The 16240-nt window shown below is 49.9% G+C and overlaps 1 protein-coding gene across 1 annotated transcript; it reads left to right on the top strand.

The window, feature by feature from the left end:
• Positions 1–11308: 11308 nt before the first annotated feature.
• LOC124232231 (cationic amino acid transporter 4-like) lies at positions 11309–13981 on the top strand. The gene is made up of 4 exons (XM_046649193.1): positions 11309–12290; positions 12759–13351; positions 13599–13707; positions 13809–13981. Exons 1-4 carry the CDS (start codon positions 11309–11311, stop codon positions 13979–13981), a joined length of 1857 nt encoding a protein of 618 aa, XP_046505149.1.
• The last annotated feature ends 2259 nt before the right edge of the window (positions 13982–16240 follow it).

Here is a 16240-nt window from a genome sequence, read left to right as displayed (position 1 = left end):
GCAGGAGGCAAAGGCCTAGAGTGGGCCAGGGGCCAGGGCTCCTAACACTGGAGCTGAGAGTTAAGTCCCTAGCAAAATGTTTAAAATTTTACAGAAGGTCCAGGTTCTGCTCAGGTCCAGCCTGAACTCAACCTCAACTTGCTGATAACAGAGGAGGTTATGAATGAGACAGACAAAGAAAGGAAAAGAGAAGATTAGGCCTTGCCCTCATGGCCTCTTCCCAAGGGTTATTAAGATAAGGGTCACACAACAGTTCCTGTGCTGGGGCACACCACCCCAGCAGGACATTTCACAGAATAAATCACAGGTCTCCTGTCTTCATAAGTGACTCAGTAGGTGCCTAAAATACTCAGTGAGTCAACCGCCAAGAGAGGGCTCCCCATTTGGGGTCACTGGGGTAATCAGGCCTGGAAACCAGGAGAGGGGGTACTCTCAGGGGTGGAGCTCTGACTCTTGAAAGATTTCTTTGTTTCTCTGTTGCAAAGCTCAAAAGGAGTCAAAAATGGCCACTGTAACTCTAAGAGAGATGAAAGAAAGGAGTCCATTACCTTGAAATCCCCCCAGAACCTAGGGCATCGTCCTACCCATTGTTCCTCCTGTGGGGTTCCTATAGCAAGGGGTGATGAGGGCATCCCGCTGCATTGCATCTCTTCTATATCTTCCCTATTATGCCTGGCAGTAATAGGTTCCTGGTGAATGGTCCCAGAGATAAAAGAATAGAGAAAAAAGTGAAGAATTTTCTGCCAGTCTGGGCGACATTCTACCCAATTGCATCCTGGAGATGTTCTTCCAAGAAGGGGTTCCCATACTCAACCAAATGTTAGAGTTTGGTACTTTCCTTGAACCAGAGTGCTGATTGTGACTTTTCCACAGTTCAGAGTGTGGTCAGGATCCATAGGGAGGGATGCCAATCCAGCCTTAGGAAAAGAAATCTGCCATGGGCGGCTTGGAGATTGGCGACTGTCCTAATGACTTAAGTGGTCCACTCATGCCCATGTAAATTTTATGTATTAGAGATAGGATTAGCAAAGAATGGATCAACTCACTCTTCATCACCCTCAGGCTTAAGGTACTGATTCTGTTTGGGCTGATGCCATGGTTGGCTCCATAGAGTAGCCGTGGGCAATGTGGGGATGTGAAATTGGCCACCTCAAGATATGTCTCTTTGGCATGATGATTATTTGAGGCTAGTTATTTTGCAGAGAGGAAAGCAACTGAAAAGTGGAATTTACTTGCCCTTTGTAAGAGACATTTACATTGTAAAGGAACTCTCCATCTGTAGAAATATCTCCCTCTGTACCAGGAAGAAGGGGAGATGACCTTGTCTCTAGAAACTCTTAATCAATGGGGAAGGCAGGGACTTAAATCTGCATTTGTTCATTGTGCTTGTCTGGTAACCTCCTGTAACTGACTTCCCTCCCCCCCCAACATTGGCATTTCTTTAAGCATTAAGCATATTTCCTTAGGCTAGGAACTGATTGCTGCGCTCACCTGTGACCACCCAGCTTGAGACAATAGACTTGCCTCCTGCTACACCCGCTGAGATAACAGACCCACTACCTGCTGTGTCCATCAAGCACTGTGCCGACAGGGCAATCTTGTGACTATTGTGGGAGGGACATTTCAATCATAATGTGAAATAGCCTATTTGGGGGTATATAACCACTCTGTGCACCCCACTTCTTTGGTGCCCTTTCTTCCTTCAGGAAGAAAGGCCCCAGGCCATGGTCCTCATAAAGCTTTGTTTAATTTTCTCTTGCTGTTCTGTCTCATGTGAATTTAATTCATTCTCTGCCCAGACGAACCCACATTAGGTAGAGGAAATGTCTTCCTCCCCATAGCAGCAAACTTGGATTCATACAGCTGTCCGAGAAGGTTCCTGATGAAAAAGTGAATTTAGATGCATCTTTGGAAAAGTAGAAGGCCCAAGGAAGTGCCAGAACTTAAGCTCACAAGCCCGTGAAGCAAGATCCTCGTATGGGCGACCAGAAGAAATGATGAGGGCTCAGGTGCCAAGGAGTCAAAAGAAAGATTTCTTGGACTCTCAAAGTCTGGTAGTAGTGCTCTTTTATTCAGAGAATAGCATGGGGACAGGACCCATGGGCAGTGAAGAGCTGCAATGGGTTGAGGGTAGAGCTAAATCTATAAGGTATAGGTATGTGAGTTATTTCTTTACAAACAAAGGAAAGATCGTGTAAAAAACGTCTTTAAAATGGTATCAGTGCAGATAGGGTCTGGTTATCAGGTGGTCGTATAACTTTGGATAGAAATCAGGTCAAATTAGGTCAGGATGTCTTATACTTTCCAGAGGGTGGTATAGGTCGGCGTGTAGGCCAGGAAGCCTTGGACTTGTCTCCTTGGGGTAGCCTTGATCCACATCAGATGGTGTCCTTTGAAGCACACAAGTTTTTAATTGTGATGCAGTCAAATTTTTCTATATTTTTCTTAGGTTGCTTGAACTTTTGTTGTCATATTAAAGAAACCATTGCAGCGATGAAGAAAAGGGTAAAGGGGGTCAATTATATGGTGATGGATGGGAAGTATAGTTTTGGCGGTGAGCATGCTGCAGTACACACAGATGTTGAATTATAATGTTGTACACCTGACACCTATGCACTGTAATAAACCAGTGTTACCTCAATAAAAATAAAAAATAAAAGAAAGACAGAAACCAATACCTAATCCTTGGTCATGAAGATTTACTCCTATATTTTCTTCTAAGAGTTTGTTGGGAGTTTAGCTAAACTACTCCATAGCATTGCTGCCTCAGCATGCATTTTGTTTGGCCAAGTGGCCTTCAAGGACCTTGAAGTGACACTAGCCCCTCCCAAGAATGCACACCCTAGATAACCACCAGCAGAGTCAGAGTACATGTCAGTTCCTGATATGACTCCCGTAACTGTGCTTGTGGGAAGCACTCTCTCCACCTCCCATGGCCTTTCCCTTGTGTGCACCTTAGATAAAACCCCTGGGAAGCTTACCAGAACCTCTTTTTGGTTTGAATTGACCAGTCCAGACTTAACCTGGGAACCCCAAAGCACTCCACCTGTGGACTCCAATAAAAGCATATGCCCAAGGTCCCACCTTGTTCTCCGCCTGCTCTCTGCCTTAACCTCCCAGTGTGGCCCCTCGAGGCTTGCTGTGGACATTCTCCAAGAGCCGTGAGTAACAAACTTCTCTATCTCAATTCTTTTGTGGTCTGTTGTTGAAGAGAGGCTCACCATCCAATACCCCCAGGGCTCTAACTAACAAATGTTAATTTGACATCTTGGCAACACCTATTACAGACATATGCTTTTTATTGTGCTTTGCAGAAATTGAATTTTTTACAAATAAAAGGTGTAGGGGAAGAGGGAGAATCCCCCTTTTTCCCCTCCTGGTTCTTATGGTTGATCAAAGAATTAAAGATGACCTAAGGCAGATTAGCAGGAGAAAATCAAACAAAGTTTATTATGTGTACATGGGGAATTCACATAAGCATGAAGAATTCTAAAGACAGTCAGGCAAAATGAGATATATGTGTCTTTCTGGACTAAGGAGAGGGAGATAGAGGTCTGAGACTTCAAAGGGGAAAAGGCAATTTACAGGAAGATGAAAAGAGTTCACAGGTGGTAAACACATGTTTGCATTGCCCCATTTATGGACAATGGGACCTTAAAGAGCTCTTTGGATAAAATGGCCCTTGCTAAATGCCTTCCTGCTTATCACACTGAGAATTATCCATGATGAGAGCTCCTTCTTGGGACAGGCCTTTATATATTAAATTCTTTTAGGCAATTTAGGGGAAGGTGAGATGTTCTTCCAGAGTCTTCTGACCTTGATTGTCTTCAGCTTGAACTAATCTGCATACCAGAGTAGCAAATCTTCAGCAGTCTGCCCTGAACCCCATCAAAGGTTGGTGGTAATCCTTTATCAGGCAAATTTATCAGTGTCATTTTTCCAACAGCATTTACTCACTTCGTGTTTTTGTCACATTTTAGTAATCCTCACAGTGTTTCAAACTTTTTCATTATTATTAATTTGATGTGGTGATCTGTGACCAGTGATCTTTGATGTTAGTATTATAATTGTTTTGGGTTGCCACGAACTGCACCGATATAAGAAGGGAAACTTAATTGAGAAGTGTTGTGTGCGTACTGACTGCTCCACTGAATAGCTGTTCCCCCATCTCTCTCCCCCTCCTCGAGACCTCCCTACTCCCTGAGACACAACAACACCGAAATTAGGCCAGCTAATAACCCTGCCATGGCCTCTAAGTGTTCCAGTGAAAGGAAGACTCGCACAACTCTCAATTTAAATCAAAAGCTGGAAATGATTAAGCTTAATGAGGAAGGCAGGTCGAAAGCCAAGATAGGATAAAGGCTAGGCCTCTTATACCAAACAGTTAGCTAAGCTTTGAATTCAAAGGAAAAGTTCTTGAAGGAAATTAAAAGTGCTACTCCAGTGAACATGGAAATGATAAGAAAGTGAAGCAGCCTTACTGCTCATATGGAGAAAGTTTTAGTGGTCTGGGTAGAAAATGAAACCAACCACAACATTCTCTGAAGCTAAAGCCTAATCCAGAGCAAGGCCCTAACTCTCTTCAATTCACTGAAGACTGCAAGAGATGAAGGGGCTGCAGAAGAAAAGGGTGAAGCCAGCAGAGGTTGGTTCATGAGGTTTAAGGAGAGAAGCCATCTCCATGACATAAAAGCACAAGGTGAAGCAGCAAGTGCTGATGGAGAAGCTGCAGCAAGTTCTCCAGAAGATCTAGCTAAGATCACTAGTGAAGGTGGCTGCTCTAAACAACAGATTTTCAATGTCTATGGAACAGCCTTATATCAGAAGAAGATGCCATCTAGGACTTCCGTAGCTAGAGAGAAGTCAATGCCTGGCTTCAAAGCTTCAAAGGACAGGCTGACTCTCTTGTTAGTGGCTAATGCAGCTGGTGACTTAAAGTTGAAACCAATGCTCATTTCCCATTCTGAAAATCCTAGAGTCCTTAAGAATCACGCTAAATCTACTCTGCCTGTGCTCTATAAATGGAAAAAGCCTGGATGATAGCAAGTCTGTTTACATCATGGTTTGCTGAATATTTTAGACCCACGGTTGGGACCTACTGCTCAGAAAGAAGATTCCTTTCAAAATAGTACCGCTCACTGAAAATCTACCTGGTCAGCCAAGAGCTCTGAAGGAGATTCAAAATGAGATTGATGTCGTTTTCATGCCTGCTAACACAACATGGATTCTGCAGGATCTGGACAGTGATTTTGATTATGGATCTAGGAGTAATTTACTTTCAAGTCTTATTATTTAAGAAATACATTTTTTGTAAGGGTTCAGCTGCCATCGATAGTGATTCCTCTGATGGATCTGGGCAAAGTAATTTGAAAATCTCTTGGAAAGGATTCACCATTCTAGATACCATTAATAACATTTGTGATTCTAGGTCAAAATATCAACATTAAGAGGAGTTGGGAACAAATTGATGCCAACCTTCATGGAAGACTTTGAGGGGTTCAAGACTTCAGTGGAGGAAGTAACTGCAGATGTGGTGGAAACAGCAAGAGAACTAGAATTAGAAGTGGAGCCTGAAGATGGGGCTGAATTGCTGCAATCTCATGATAAAACTTTAACAGATGAGGAATTGTTTCTTATGGATGGGAAAAGAAAGTGGTTTCTTGAGATGGAATTTACTCCTGGTGACGATGCTATGAAGATTATTGAAATGACAATAAAGGATTTAGAATATTATGTAAGTTTACTTGATGAAGCAGCAGCAGAGTTTGAGAGGATTGACTCCAAGTTTGAAAGAAGTACCACTGCGGGTAAAATGCTGTCAGATATCACCACATGCTACAGAGAAATTGTTCATAAAAGGAAGAGCCAATTGATGTGGCAAACTTCAGTCTTGTCTTATTTTAGGAAATCGTCACAGCCACCTCGGCCTTCAGCAACCACCACCCTGATCAGCCGGCAGCCATCAACATCAAGGGAAGACCCTCCCCCAGCAAAAAGATTACAACCCATTGAAGGTTCGCATGATGGTTAGTGTTTTTTAGCAATAAAATATTTTTTAATTAATGCACATACACTCTTTCTTTAGACAGCATGCTTTGCACACTGAATAGACTACAGTATAGCGTAAACATACCTTTTCTATGCACTGGGAAACCAAACAGTTTGTGTAACTTGCTTTATTGTGATATTCATTTTATTGTGGTGGTCTGTAAATGAATTTGCAATATCTCCAAGGTATGCTGGTATAGGTCCAGCTCTTAGATTTAGTTCTCTGATCCATTTTGAGTTAATTTGTGTGTGGTGTGAGGTGGGAGTCTGACTTCATTCGTTTGCATGTGGATATCCAGTTGTCGCAGCACAGTGTGTTGAAAAGATTATTGTTTCCCCCAGTGAGTTGTTTTGGCACTCTTGTCAAGAACCAATTGGCCATCATTAAAGTTTGGTGCTCACTGCTTTGGCAAGCTGGGTTTGTTCCCCATCACAGAACAACACCACCTCTCTGTCAGTTGCCATGCTGTGGTGGCAGCCCACATAGAAGTACTAGAAGGACTTACAGCTAGGATATACAACCATGCTCTGGGACTTTGGTGAGAAAAACAAAAAGAGGAAGATTGGCAACACTTGTTAGGTCAGGGAGAATCTTTCCCCACCAAAAACAAGAAAAAATCAATTGGTCACCAAGAGAATGAGAAAACAAAGCATACACTAGGAGAAAATATTTGTAAAAGATGTATCTGATAAAGAATTGTTATCCAAAATATACGAAGAACTCTTAAAAATCAACAATAGGAAAACCAACAAACCAAGTAAAAATGGGCAGAAGATCTCAGCAAATACCTCACCAAAGAAGATACACAGCTGGCAAACAAGCCAATGCGAAGATGCTCCACATCTTATGTCATTAGGGCGCTGCAAACTAAAACAACAATTAGAAACGACTCCACACCTGTTAGAGGGGCAAAAATCCAATTCAACAACACCACATGCTGAGCGTGCAGAGCAGCAGGAACGCTCCTTCATTGCTGGTGGGAGCACAACATGGCACAGTCATTTGGGAGACAGTTTGGCAGTTTCTTACAAAACTAAACATACTTTTACCACATGATTCAGCAACCACACTCCTTTACCCAAATGAGTTGAAAACTTATGTCTACACAAAAACCCACACATGGATGTTTACAGCAGCTTCATTCATAATTGCCAAAACTTGGAAGCAACCAAGATGTCCTTCAGTATGTGAATGGATAAATCAACTGTGGTCCATGCAGACAAGAAATGTTACTCAGTGTTAAAAAGAAAGGAGCTAACAAGACCTGAAAAGACATCAGACAACCTAACTGCATGTTACTTAGTGAAACAGGTCAGTCTGAAAAGGCGACAAATTGTCTGATTCGATTCCAACTATATGACATTCTGGAAAGGCAAAACTATGGAGATGGAAAAAGATCAGTGGTTTCCAGGGGTTAGTGAGGAGAGGGATGAATGGGTGAAGCACAGAGGATTTTTAGGGCTTACCCTAATAGTGTACATCCATCATTATACATTTGTCAAAGCCATGGAATGTACAACACCAAGAGTGAGCCCTAATGGAAACTATGGACTTCAGGTGATAATGACGTGTCAATGTAGGTTCATCAAATACAACAAATGTACCAATCTGCTGGGGGATGTTGAGAGTGGGGGAGGCTGTGCATGTGTTGGGGCTGGGGGTATATAGGAACTCAACATTCTGCTAAATTTTGTTGTGAACCTAAAACTGCCCTAAAAAATGAAGTCTATTTTTAAAAAATCAATTGGCCATAAATGTAAAATGGCTACAAATTTTAAATATTTAATTGCCCATATTTTTGGACACTCAATTCCATTCCACTGATCTATGTGTCTATCCTTTTGTCAGTAACACACTGTCTTGATTCCTGTAGCTTTGTAGTCTGTTTAGAAATCAGAGAGTGTAAGGCACCCTTCAACTGTTTTTTTTTGTCAAAGAAATTGTCAAATTGTTTTGGCTTTTCTAGGTCCCTTGCTTTTCCATATGAATTTTAGGATCAGTTTGATAATTTCTGCAAAATAGGCCATTGGGATTGTGCTAGAGATTGCACAGGTCTGAATCTGCAGACCAATTTGGGGAGGATTGCCATCTTGACAATGTTAAGTTCTCCAGTCCTTGAACATGGGATGTCTTTCCACTCATTTAGGTCTTCTTTAATTTTTTTCAATGATGTTTAGTAGTTTTCAGTGCACAAGTCTTGCATTTCTTTCGTTAAATTTATTCTAAGCTATATTTATACATAAATTTATTCTTTTTGATGCTATGTAAGCAGAGTCATTTCCTTAATTTCATTTCTGGATAGTTCATTCCTAGTGTGTAGAAACACAATTGATTTTTGTATATTGATCTTGTATCCTGCACCTTCACTGAACTTGCTTATTAGATTTTCTGTCTGGATTCCTTAGCATTTTCTCTCCATAAGATAATGTCATTTGTGCTAGAGATAGTCGTATTTCTTCCTTTCCAATCTGGATTCCTTTATTTCATGTTCTCACCTAATTGCCATGGCCAGAGCCTCCAGTGAAATGTTGAGCACAAGTGGTGAGAGGACATCCCGAGGTTGTTCCCGATCAGAGGGAAAGCTTTCAGTCTCTCACCACTGAGCACAGCAGCCGAGGGTTTTCCTAGATGGTCTTCATCAGTTCAAGGGTGGTCCCTTCTACTCCAGCTTTGCTGACTGTTTTTCTCTGTGTCTGTTGAGATAATCACGTGGTTTTGTCCTTCTTCTATTAGTATGGCATACTACCTTGATTGATTTTCAGATGCTAAATCAATCTTGCGTTCCTGGGATAAATCCTGCTTCATCGTTTTTATATGTTGCTGGATTCGATTTGCTGGTATTCAGCTGAGCAGTTCTGCCTCTATATTCACAAAAGATATGGTCTGTAGATTTCTTTCCTTGTGATGTCTTTGTTGGGTTTGGTGTCAGGGTGATCCTGGCTTTGTAGGATGAGGTGGGCAGTGTTCTCTCTTCTTCTTCATGTATTTTTTAGTGTTTCTCTTCACTGCATCTTCATGGTGTTGCTCTGTGCAACTGCCTTGCTCAGTGGGATCCAGCATTTGGCCTAGCCATATCCCTGGATGTGTACAGTTTACTGCATCAACCATTCTTAGCCATGAACATCCATTGGATGTTGGTGACTGTGAAGGGGTGTGTGGTGAGAGCACCTCTCTGGGTAAAGTCAGTGCTCCAAAAGCCTGCACACCAGCTCTCAGGTTGTCATCAGCAAGACCTTGGGGGAGCTCCTGCTATAAAATTGCCCAAGCCTGTTGGTTGGAAATGCATTTTTCTGGATTTTTGTTAGGGCATTTTAGAGCAAAGAAAATCTACTCGGTTATGTTTAGGCCACATAAGAGCGAGGTACAGGAGTTGAAATCCCTGTAGAAAGTGATAGCCCATCTGAGAAGTTCCTCGAGACGATGTCAGCCAAATATCAGACTGGGGCAAGTGGGCGGGCTAAGGCAGAGTGTTCTAAGAGGCACCATCTTGTCTGGGATCACACCATCTTGTCACCAGCCCACTGAGCCAGACAGCCTGTGGGTGCCTCTAAACAACTCTTCCACAAACCACGTATAAACCTGAAAACATGGAGAGAGTTCTCGGGGAAGAGGATATCTGTTTTAGTTGTGCTTTGCTTGCACTGATTGTCGTCATTTTGCTGTAAACAACTTCACACGCCTGTCACACCAACCTTTCCACTTTCAAAGAAGTGGGAAGAGAAGGACAAAGACCCCTCAGCCCCAGGAATAAATCAGCCTGAGGGAGGTTTGTGATGGTCACGTGGTGAGACCTGTAGTGTGTCACCCGTGATGTGGGGACTGGCCTGGAGAAGCTCAGTCCATGCTACTTCTCACGGATATCCGCAAGTGGGGAGCTGCCGTTAGGGTCCCCCAGGGTCCCCCAGGCTTGACAGGTGCTCCTGTCTAGAAAGGGCTGTCATTGGTGTCTGAGGGGCCCTAGGGACGCCCCAAGCTGGAGGTTGTCCCCAGGAGTCTGCTTGCCTCCTTTCAGGACATCGTGTGCAGCTACGAGCTCAGAACAGCCAGCGTGAGTCCTGCCGATTCACAGAACAGGCCCCAGAGCTGCGCACTCCCTCGTCAGCGGATGAGGGTGGCTTACTGCCATCCTGTTGTGCCCAGAGGTCAGGCACTGCCCAGGGCCTCTCAGCCAGGTTCATACCCTCGTCTTACCAGCGTCTTGCCTGACGCCCACAGCCCCATAGCTCCCAGTGTGCAGGGGCCCGGATGGTGCCCAGCTGGTGGAGTACCTGTGTTGGGATGAGGGATCAAGGAGGGTGCCTGCAGCAGTGGAAAGCGGGTGGGGTCCAGACCCCCCCCCCCACTCCCTGACTTGGACCTTCACCCCCACAGGCCTCCTAAAACCACCCCAGTGACCTAGGCTAGTCAGTTACCTGGTGGCCTGGGTGTCCTTATCTGTGAACCGGGCACAGTAATAGGGCTTCCCTAGAACCTGGGGAGCTCTGGCCTTGACCGTGTGAGGTATGTGTAGTGTCGGCTGAGTGCTTGTGGGCCCAGTGCTGGATCTGGCACCTAGGGGTGGGGACCAGCTCAGAGTGGTGGTGGCAGCAAGGGTGACAGCAGGTGAGCTGCAGGAAGTCCTGCAGGACAGACTCAGGCCAGAGACGAAGTGATGGTACTTGGGGACAGGGTAACTGGGGACAGGCGTATGGCGGAGGTGGCTCTGGCCACAGTGTGGAGGTGGGCTGCATGGCCTCGGCCTCAGGCACGGGGCCCAGGGTGTCCCCCACTCCCACCAGGCACTGATACACTGACTGGCAGGGCTGGAAGTCTGGGCACGAGTGCTGCTGTCTGAGGCCACGTCGCCACTGAGCCAGAGTTGCTCCTGTTCCAGGTCCTGGAGCCCTGACCCAGCTCCCAGGAAGCCTCAGGTTTCCACCCCGCACTGAAATCACAGACCACTGGAGCGCTTCCTAGCCGGGCTCCCTGGGGCGGCCCCCTCCCCACCCTCAGGGCCCCTCCCAAGCACGCCCAGGTCCCCCTCTACCAGGCTCCCTCCCTTGCCCCAGAGGCAGGCAAAAGCAATCCCCATGCTTCCCTGTGACCCTGACCCTGCCTCATCCAGCCCTCCGGGCAGCCAGTGGTTCGAGACTTCAGTCCCCAGAGCAGGGTCAGAGCAAGAAATGAAGGCTGGTCAGTACCCAGCTGGGCAGCCTGTCACTCCTCTATGGCCCTCGTAGGTGCCGGCAGCTGTCTTGGTGCTCCTCTCAGCCACTCACCATGGCCTGGGAACTGCCCAGCACCGCCAGCCTGGTGCGCTTCTGCCAGAAGCTGAACCGGCTGAAGTCACTGGAGGAGCCCACCAAAGAGACGCCACTGCAGCGCCACCTGACCACACTGGACCTGATCCTGCTGGGTGTGGGTGGCATGGTGGGCTCAGGCTTCTATGTGCTTACGGGCTCTGTGGCCAAGGAGATGGCTGGCCCTGCGGTGCTCGTGTCCTTCAGCATTGCTGCTGTGGCCTCCCTGCTGGCAGCCCTATGCAATGCGGAGTTTGGGGCCTGGATGCCCCACGCGGGCTCTGCCTACGTATTCACCTATGTGTCCATGGGAGAGCTGTGTGCCTTCCTCATTGGCTGGAACATACTCCTCCAGTATCTAATTAGTGGCGCTGCTGTGACCTGTGCCTGGAGCAGCTACTTGGACGCCATCTTCAGCCACAGAATCCACAGCTTCACCATGGCCCATGTGGGTATCTGGCAGGTGCCCTTCCTGGCACAGTACCCAGACTTCTTGGCTGCTGGCATGGTACTTTTGGCCTCTGCATTTGTATCCTGTGGAGCTCGTGTCCCTTCCTGGCTCAACCACATGCTGCTTCTCATCAACCTGCTCGTCATCCTCTTCATCATCATCCTGGGGTTTGTCCTAGCCCGCCCGCACAACTGGAGTGCTGATGAGGGTGGCTTTGCACCCTTCGGCTTCTCTGGTGTCATGGCCGGTGCCGCCACCTGCTGCTATGCCTTCATGGGCTTTGAAGACATTGCTGCCTCCAGCGAGGAGGCCCAGAACCCAAAGCGAGCTGTGCCTATGGCCATCACCATCTCCCTTGGCCTGGTGGCTGGTGCCTACATCCTTGCCTCCACTGTGCTCACCCTCATGGTGCCCTGGCACAGCCTGGACCCTGGCTCGGCGCTCACTGATGCCTTCTTCCAGCGGGGCTACAGCTGGGCAGGCTTCATTGTGACAGCTGGCGCTATCTCTGGTAAGGGGCCCTTCTGAGCAAGAAGGGAGGGGACAGTGTGGTGGGGCCCTGCCCTAAGCCTCCACTGAACACATCTCCATCTGGGCCTGTGTTCCCAGTTGCGTCCTGGGCCCAGGAAGGTGCTAATGATTAGACTCTCCACCCAGGCTCGTTGAGAGGGACCTACTCACCGCCCCTCCCAATCGTACACAGAATGTCAGTTCTGGGCATGTGCTGCCAGGTCCTTTCCTGGTGGAGGGACTCAGCCCTCATCAGATTCCCCAGTGGGTCTGTCACCTGAACTGGGCTGTCCCATTCCTGGGTGGTGAGGGGGAACAATCCAGTACCTTACATACACTCAGGCTCACTCTGAGAGCCCAGATAGACTCATGCCCGTATTCCCAAGAGGCCACCCATGCCCTGAGTCCCAGCAGAGGCCCCTGGTGGGATTGTTCACTGTGCTGACCAGTCTCCCACCCTCTGCCACAGCCATGAACACCATCCTGCTCAGTGACATCTTTTCCCTGCCACGCCTCGTACACGTCATGGCCACCGATGGGCTCTTCTTCCAGGTGTTTGCCCATGTGCATCCCCAGACGCAGGTCCCTGTAGTGGGCATCTTGGTATTTGGGGTCCTCATGGCTTTCCTGGCGCTGCTGCTGGACCTCCAGGGACTGTTCCAGTTGTTGTCCATCAGTGTATTGCTAGCCTACACCTTCCAGGCCACAGGCATTATTGTGCTACGCTTCCACAAGTCCCCTCCAGCCAATTCCCTGGACCCAGGCAGTCCTGTGGGCACAGAGCAGGCCTCAGCCCCTGAGCCCGGGCAGCTGCGACCAGCCCTGAGACCCTACCTTGAATGCCTGGGTGGGTGCAGACCTGGAGCTGCAGTGGCTTGGGCACTGAGTGTCCTGTTGGCCTCGGCCATCACTCTGGACTGCGTGCTGGTCTTTGGGAAGTCGGCCCTGCACCTCCCACCCTGGGGCCACACCCTGCTGCTCCTGCTCAGTTCCGTCGTGTTTCTGCTCAGTCTCCTCGTCCTGGGGGCCCACCAGCAACAGCACCGAGAGGACACCTTTCAGGTACTTCCTCCAGCCAGCACCCCTCACTCTCAGCCCAGCCAGCTCCCTTCACCCTGTAGTCCTCTGCTGTGGCAGGATGCACCAGGGCTCACGGGCCTGGGGAGGCCAGTACCCCATCCCCCTCTTTCTGCATGGTGAGTGGGCACTTGTCTCTGGAAACTCCAGAGGCAAAGAAAGGCTCTGTGGATTCCTGAGAAGGCCAGCAGCCCTTCCCTGTAGCCCAGCAGCCCTGCCCTTGCCCCCTCAGGTTCCCATGGTGCCCTTGACTCCAGCCCTGAGCATCCTCCTCAACGTCTTCCTCATGCTGCAGCTGAGCTCCCTGACCTGGCTGTGCTTGTGCATCTGGCTGCTGATTGGTGAGTGGGGGCCAGACTGGGACCCCGGGTGAGCGGCAGGAGGAGGGCAAGCAGGGAAGCTGGGCTGGGACCTGCCCCTCAGGCTTGTGCCACCCTTACAGGACTCGTGGTGTATTTTGGCTATGGCATCTGGCACAGCAAGGAGAACCGGCAGGAGCAGCCAGGGTTGACTGCCACACGCGGAAGCCTGGAGGAGACAGTGCAGACCCTGCAGCCCCTCAGCCAGGCACCGGCCCAGGACCCTGGCAACACAGAGCAGCCCACCAGTTCATGAGGACCGCTGGGGGCCTGCCTGCCCCCCTCACCTCCTCACGGGGACAGAGGGGCTAGCAGCTCCTTTTATCCAGGGCAGCTAGGGTTTGCAGGCCTGTCTATTCCAAGGAGTCCTCAGCTCCCCAGACCTTAGCCCAGGTGCCGAACTGCGAGTCTTTGGGAGTGGGCCATGGCCAGCGCTGGTGTGGTGGACTCTGTCCAGCACCTTCCAGTTTATGACCAACTCCAGCTACCTGGGCAGGTGAGCAGGGTGGGAAGGGAAGAGGCCTGCAGCCCCAGGGATCCACAATAATAACTGCTCAGTCACCCCCATGGCCTGCCATCGTGTCCACTGTGGTGTTCTTTGTGGCACTGAGTCCTCACCTGCCCCCAGGAACCAGACGATTGTCCCTAATCCACAGCAAAGATGCTGAGGTTCTGTAAGGGGGAGGCACTAGCCCTGGGACAGCCCTGAGTCAGGGACATGACCAGGCCAGGGTCCTGGGGTCCTGCCCTCAGGCCTGCCCTCAGATCAGTTCAGAGGGGACCTGCTCACACTCCTACACACATGAGGCATACAGGGGGTCCCTGACAGGGTGGGCCCAGGCTCCTTCCCAGGCATCCATCATGTCCCCTTGGGAGCGGATCCAGAGAGCAGAACCCGGACTCCTAGAAGGCCACCTAGAAAGGGCAGTGGAGTTCCTGGGTCCCCTCAGTTTCCCAGGGCTCCTAGACAGCAGGGCATGTGCCTGAGGCCCTGGGATGCAGAGGCCCACCTGCCCAGGTACACACATCATGCATCTCTCAGGCACAGGCCCACACGGCTCCCCTGGGGGCGCACAGCCACATGCAGACTGAGGCAACAGCTGTTTCCAAGCTCAGGGCCCACAGCTCCTGCTGCCTCTCTCCTGTCACCCCCTCAGGGCTTTGGGATGAAGGCTTGGGACAGGACACACGCGTGCAGCTGGGTGCACTAGCACTTGGACCCTACTTGGTGGCTGTGGGGCCCCATCCTTGGGGTCCCTAGGCTCACCTTCCACCCTCACTGGTCTCTCGAAGGCAATGCCACGTCTACCATAGACAGTTCCACCACCCCGTTCCTGCCTGTGAGGACCACACAGGAAGCTGCTGGCTCTGGCAGCTTTACTCCTTGACTCTCTGCAGCCTTGACATCAGCTTTCTCAGGGCCCCAGGACAGCCAGGTACACGTGACCCCACTCCAATAACCAGACCTCAGGGCCATGAACTCTCACCCCAGCCCTTCTGACCCCACCTCCCATAGACCCTGCTTTGGGGATTGAGAGGCAGCAGGGACCCCAAAGCCTTTGCGGGGGCTCCAGGTTCCAGATGATTCCGGATGCTGCCCAGCCTGAACCCCAGCCCTAGGCCTCCCCAACCTGGCCCATGTCACTCTACCAGCAAGCTGCCAGCATGCCCTGGTCACCAGGGACCCATAAGAAGGCAGCCCCTTGTCTCCCTGGCATGGGCACTCCCAAATCCCTGCCCCTCTCTGGGACCAAGAGAGGGCTGGACTCCTGCAGCCCCCGTCCCTCCCCTCCTGACTACGGGCCCGGGGACATGGGGAAATTCTCCAGCATGCTGAACTCAGGCCCCCAGGAGGATGCCAGAGCCACAACCTGGCCAGCCTGCTGGGGATTCCATGTGCTCTGCTAAGGACATTCTCTCCAGCCCCTGGGCTGCACCTGGGGTCTTGGTCAGAGCATGTCCTTGTGTAGTTGCCTCAGGCTGGGGTGGGCAGCTGGCCAGACATGCTCTCAGGTGTGACCTTAGGTAGCAGTGACATATTTGTCCAGATATACAGCCTCCCCACCCTATGGCTCCCTGCAGCCCAGTGAGCAGGGTGCTGGGCTTGGGGGTCACCAAGGAGACAGACAGAAGGTCCCAGAGGATCCCAATGCCCACCAACTCAGCCCGTCCACCTTCCTCCCCATCCCAGCCCCCACAGCCCAAGGGTTCCACCAGGAAGCCGCTGGTGCTCACAAGCTGAGTGGTTATGGGCCCAAGAGGTGCCTGTGCCCTTGCCTGGGGTCCCAGGGAGTTGGGTCATCTGCCCACTGCACTCATTCCACGGATGAGGCCCAGAGCTGGGAGGGGACATGGCCTAGGACCCCAGCACCAGAGCAGCTGAGACAGCTCCTTTTCAGGCTGCTTTCTCCCCCTGCCTTGGACTCTGGCTGCACAGAACCAAACTTCCCTGCCTGAGAGGCCTACGCTGAGCCGCTCTGGCTGTGGCTGTTGCCCCCTCCCACCCCTCACCCCT

Source organism: Equus quagga, unplaced genomic scaffold (genome assembly GCF_021613505.1).
Source record: "Equus quagga isolate Etosha38 unplaced genomic scaffold, UCLA_HA_Equagga_1.0 HiC_scaffold_354_RagTag, whole genome shotgun sequence".
NCBI lineage: Eukaryota > Metazoa > Chordata > Mammalia > Perissodactyla > Equidae > Equus > Equus quagga.
Note: the sequence above shows the minus strand (reverse complement) of the source record. Positions and strands in the feature narration are given on the sequence as shown.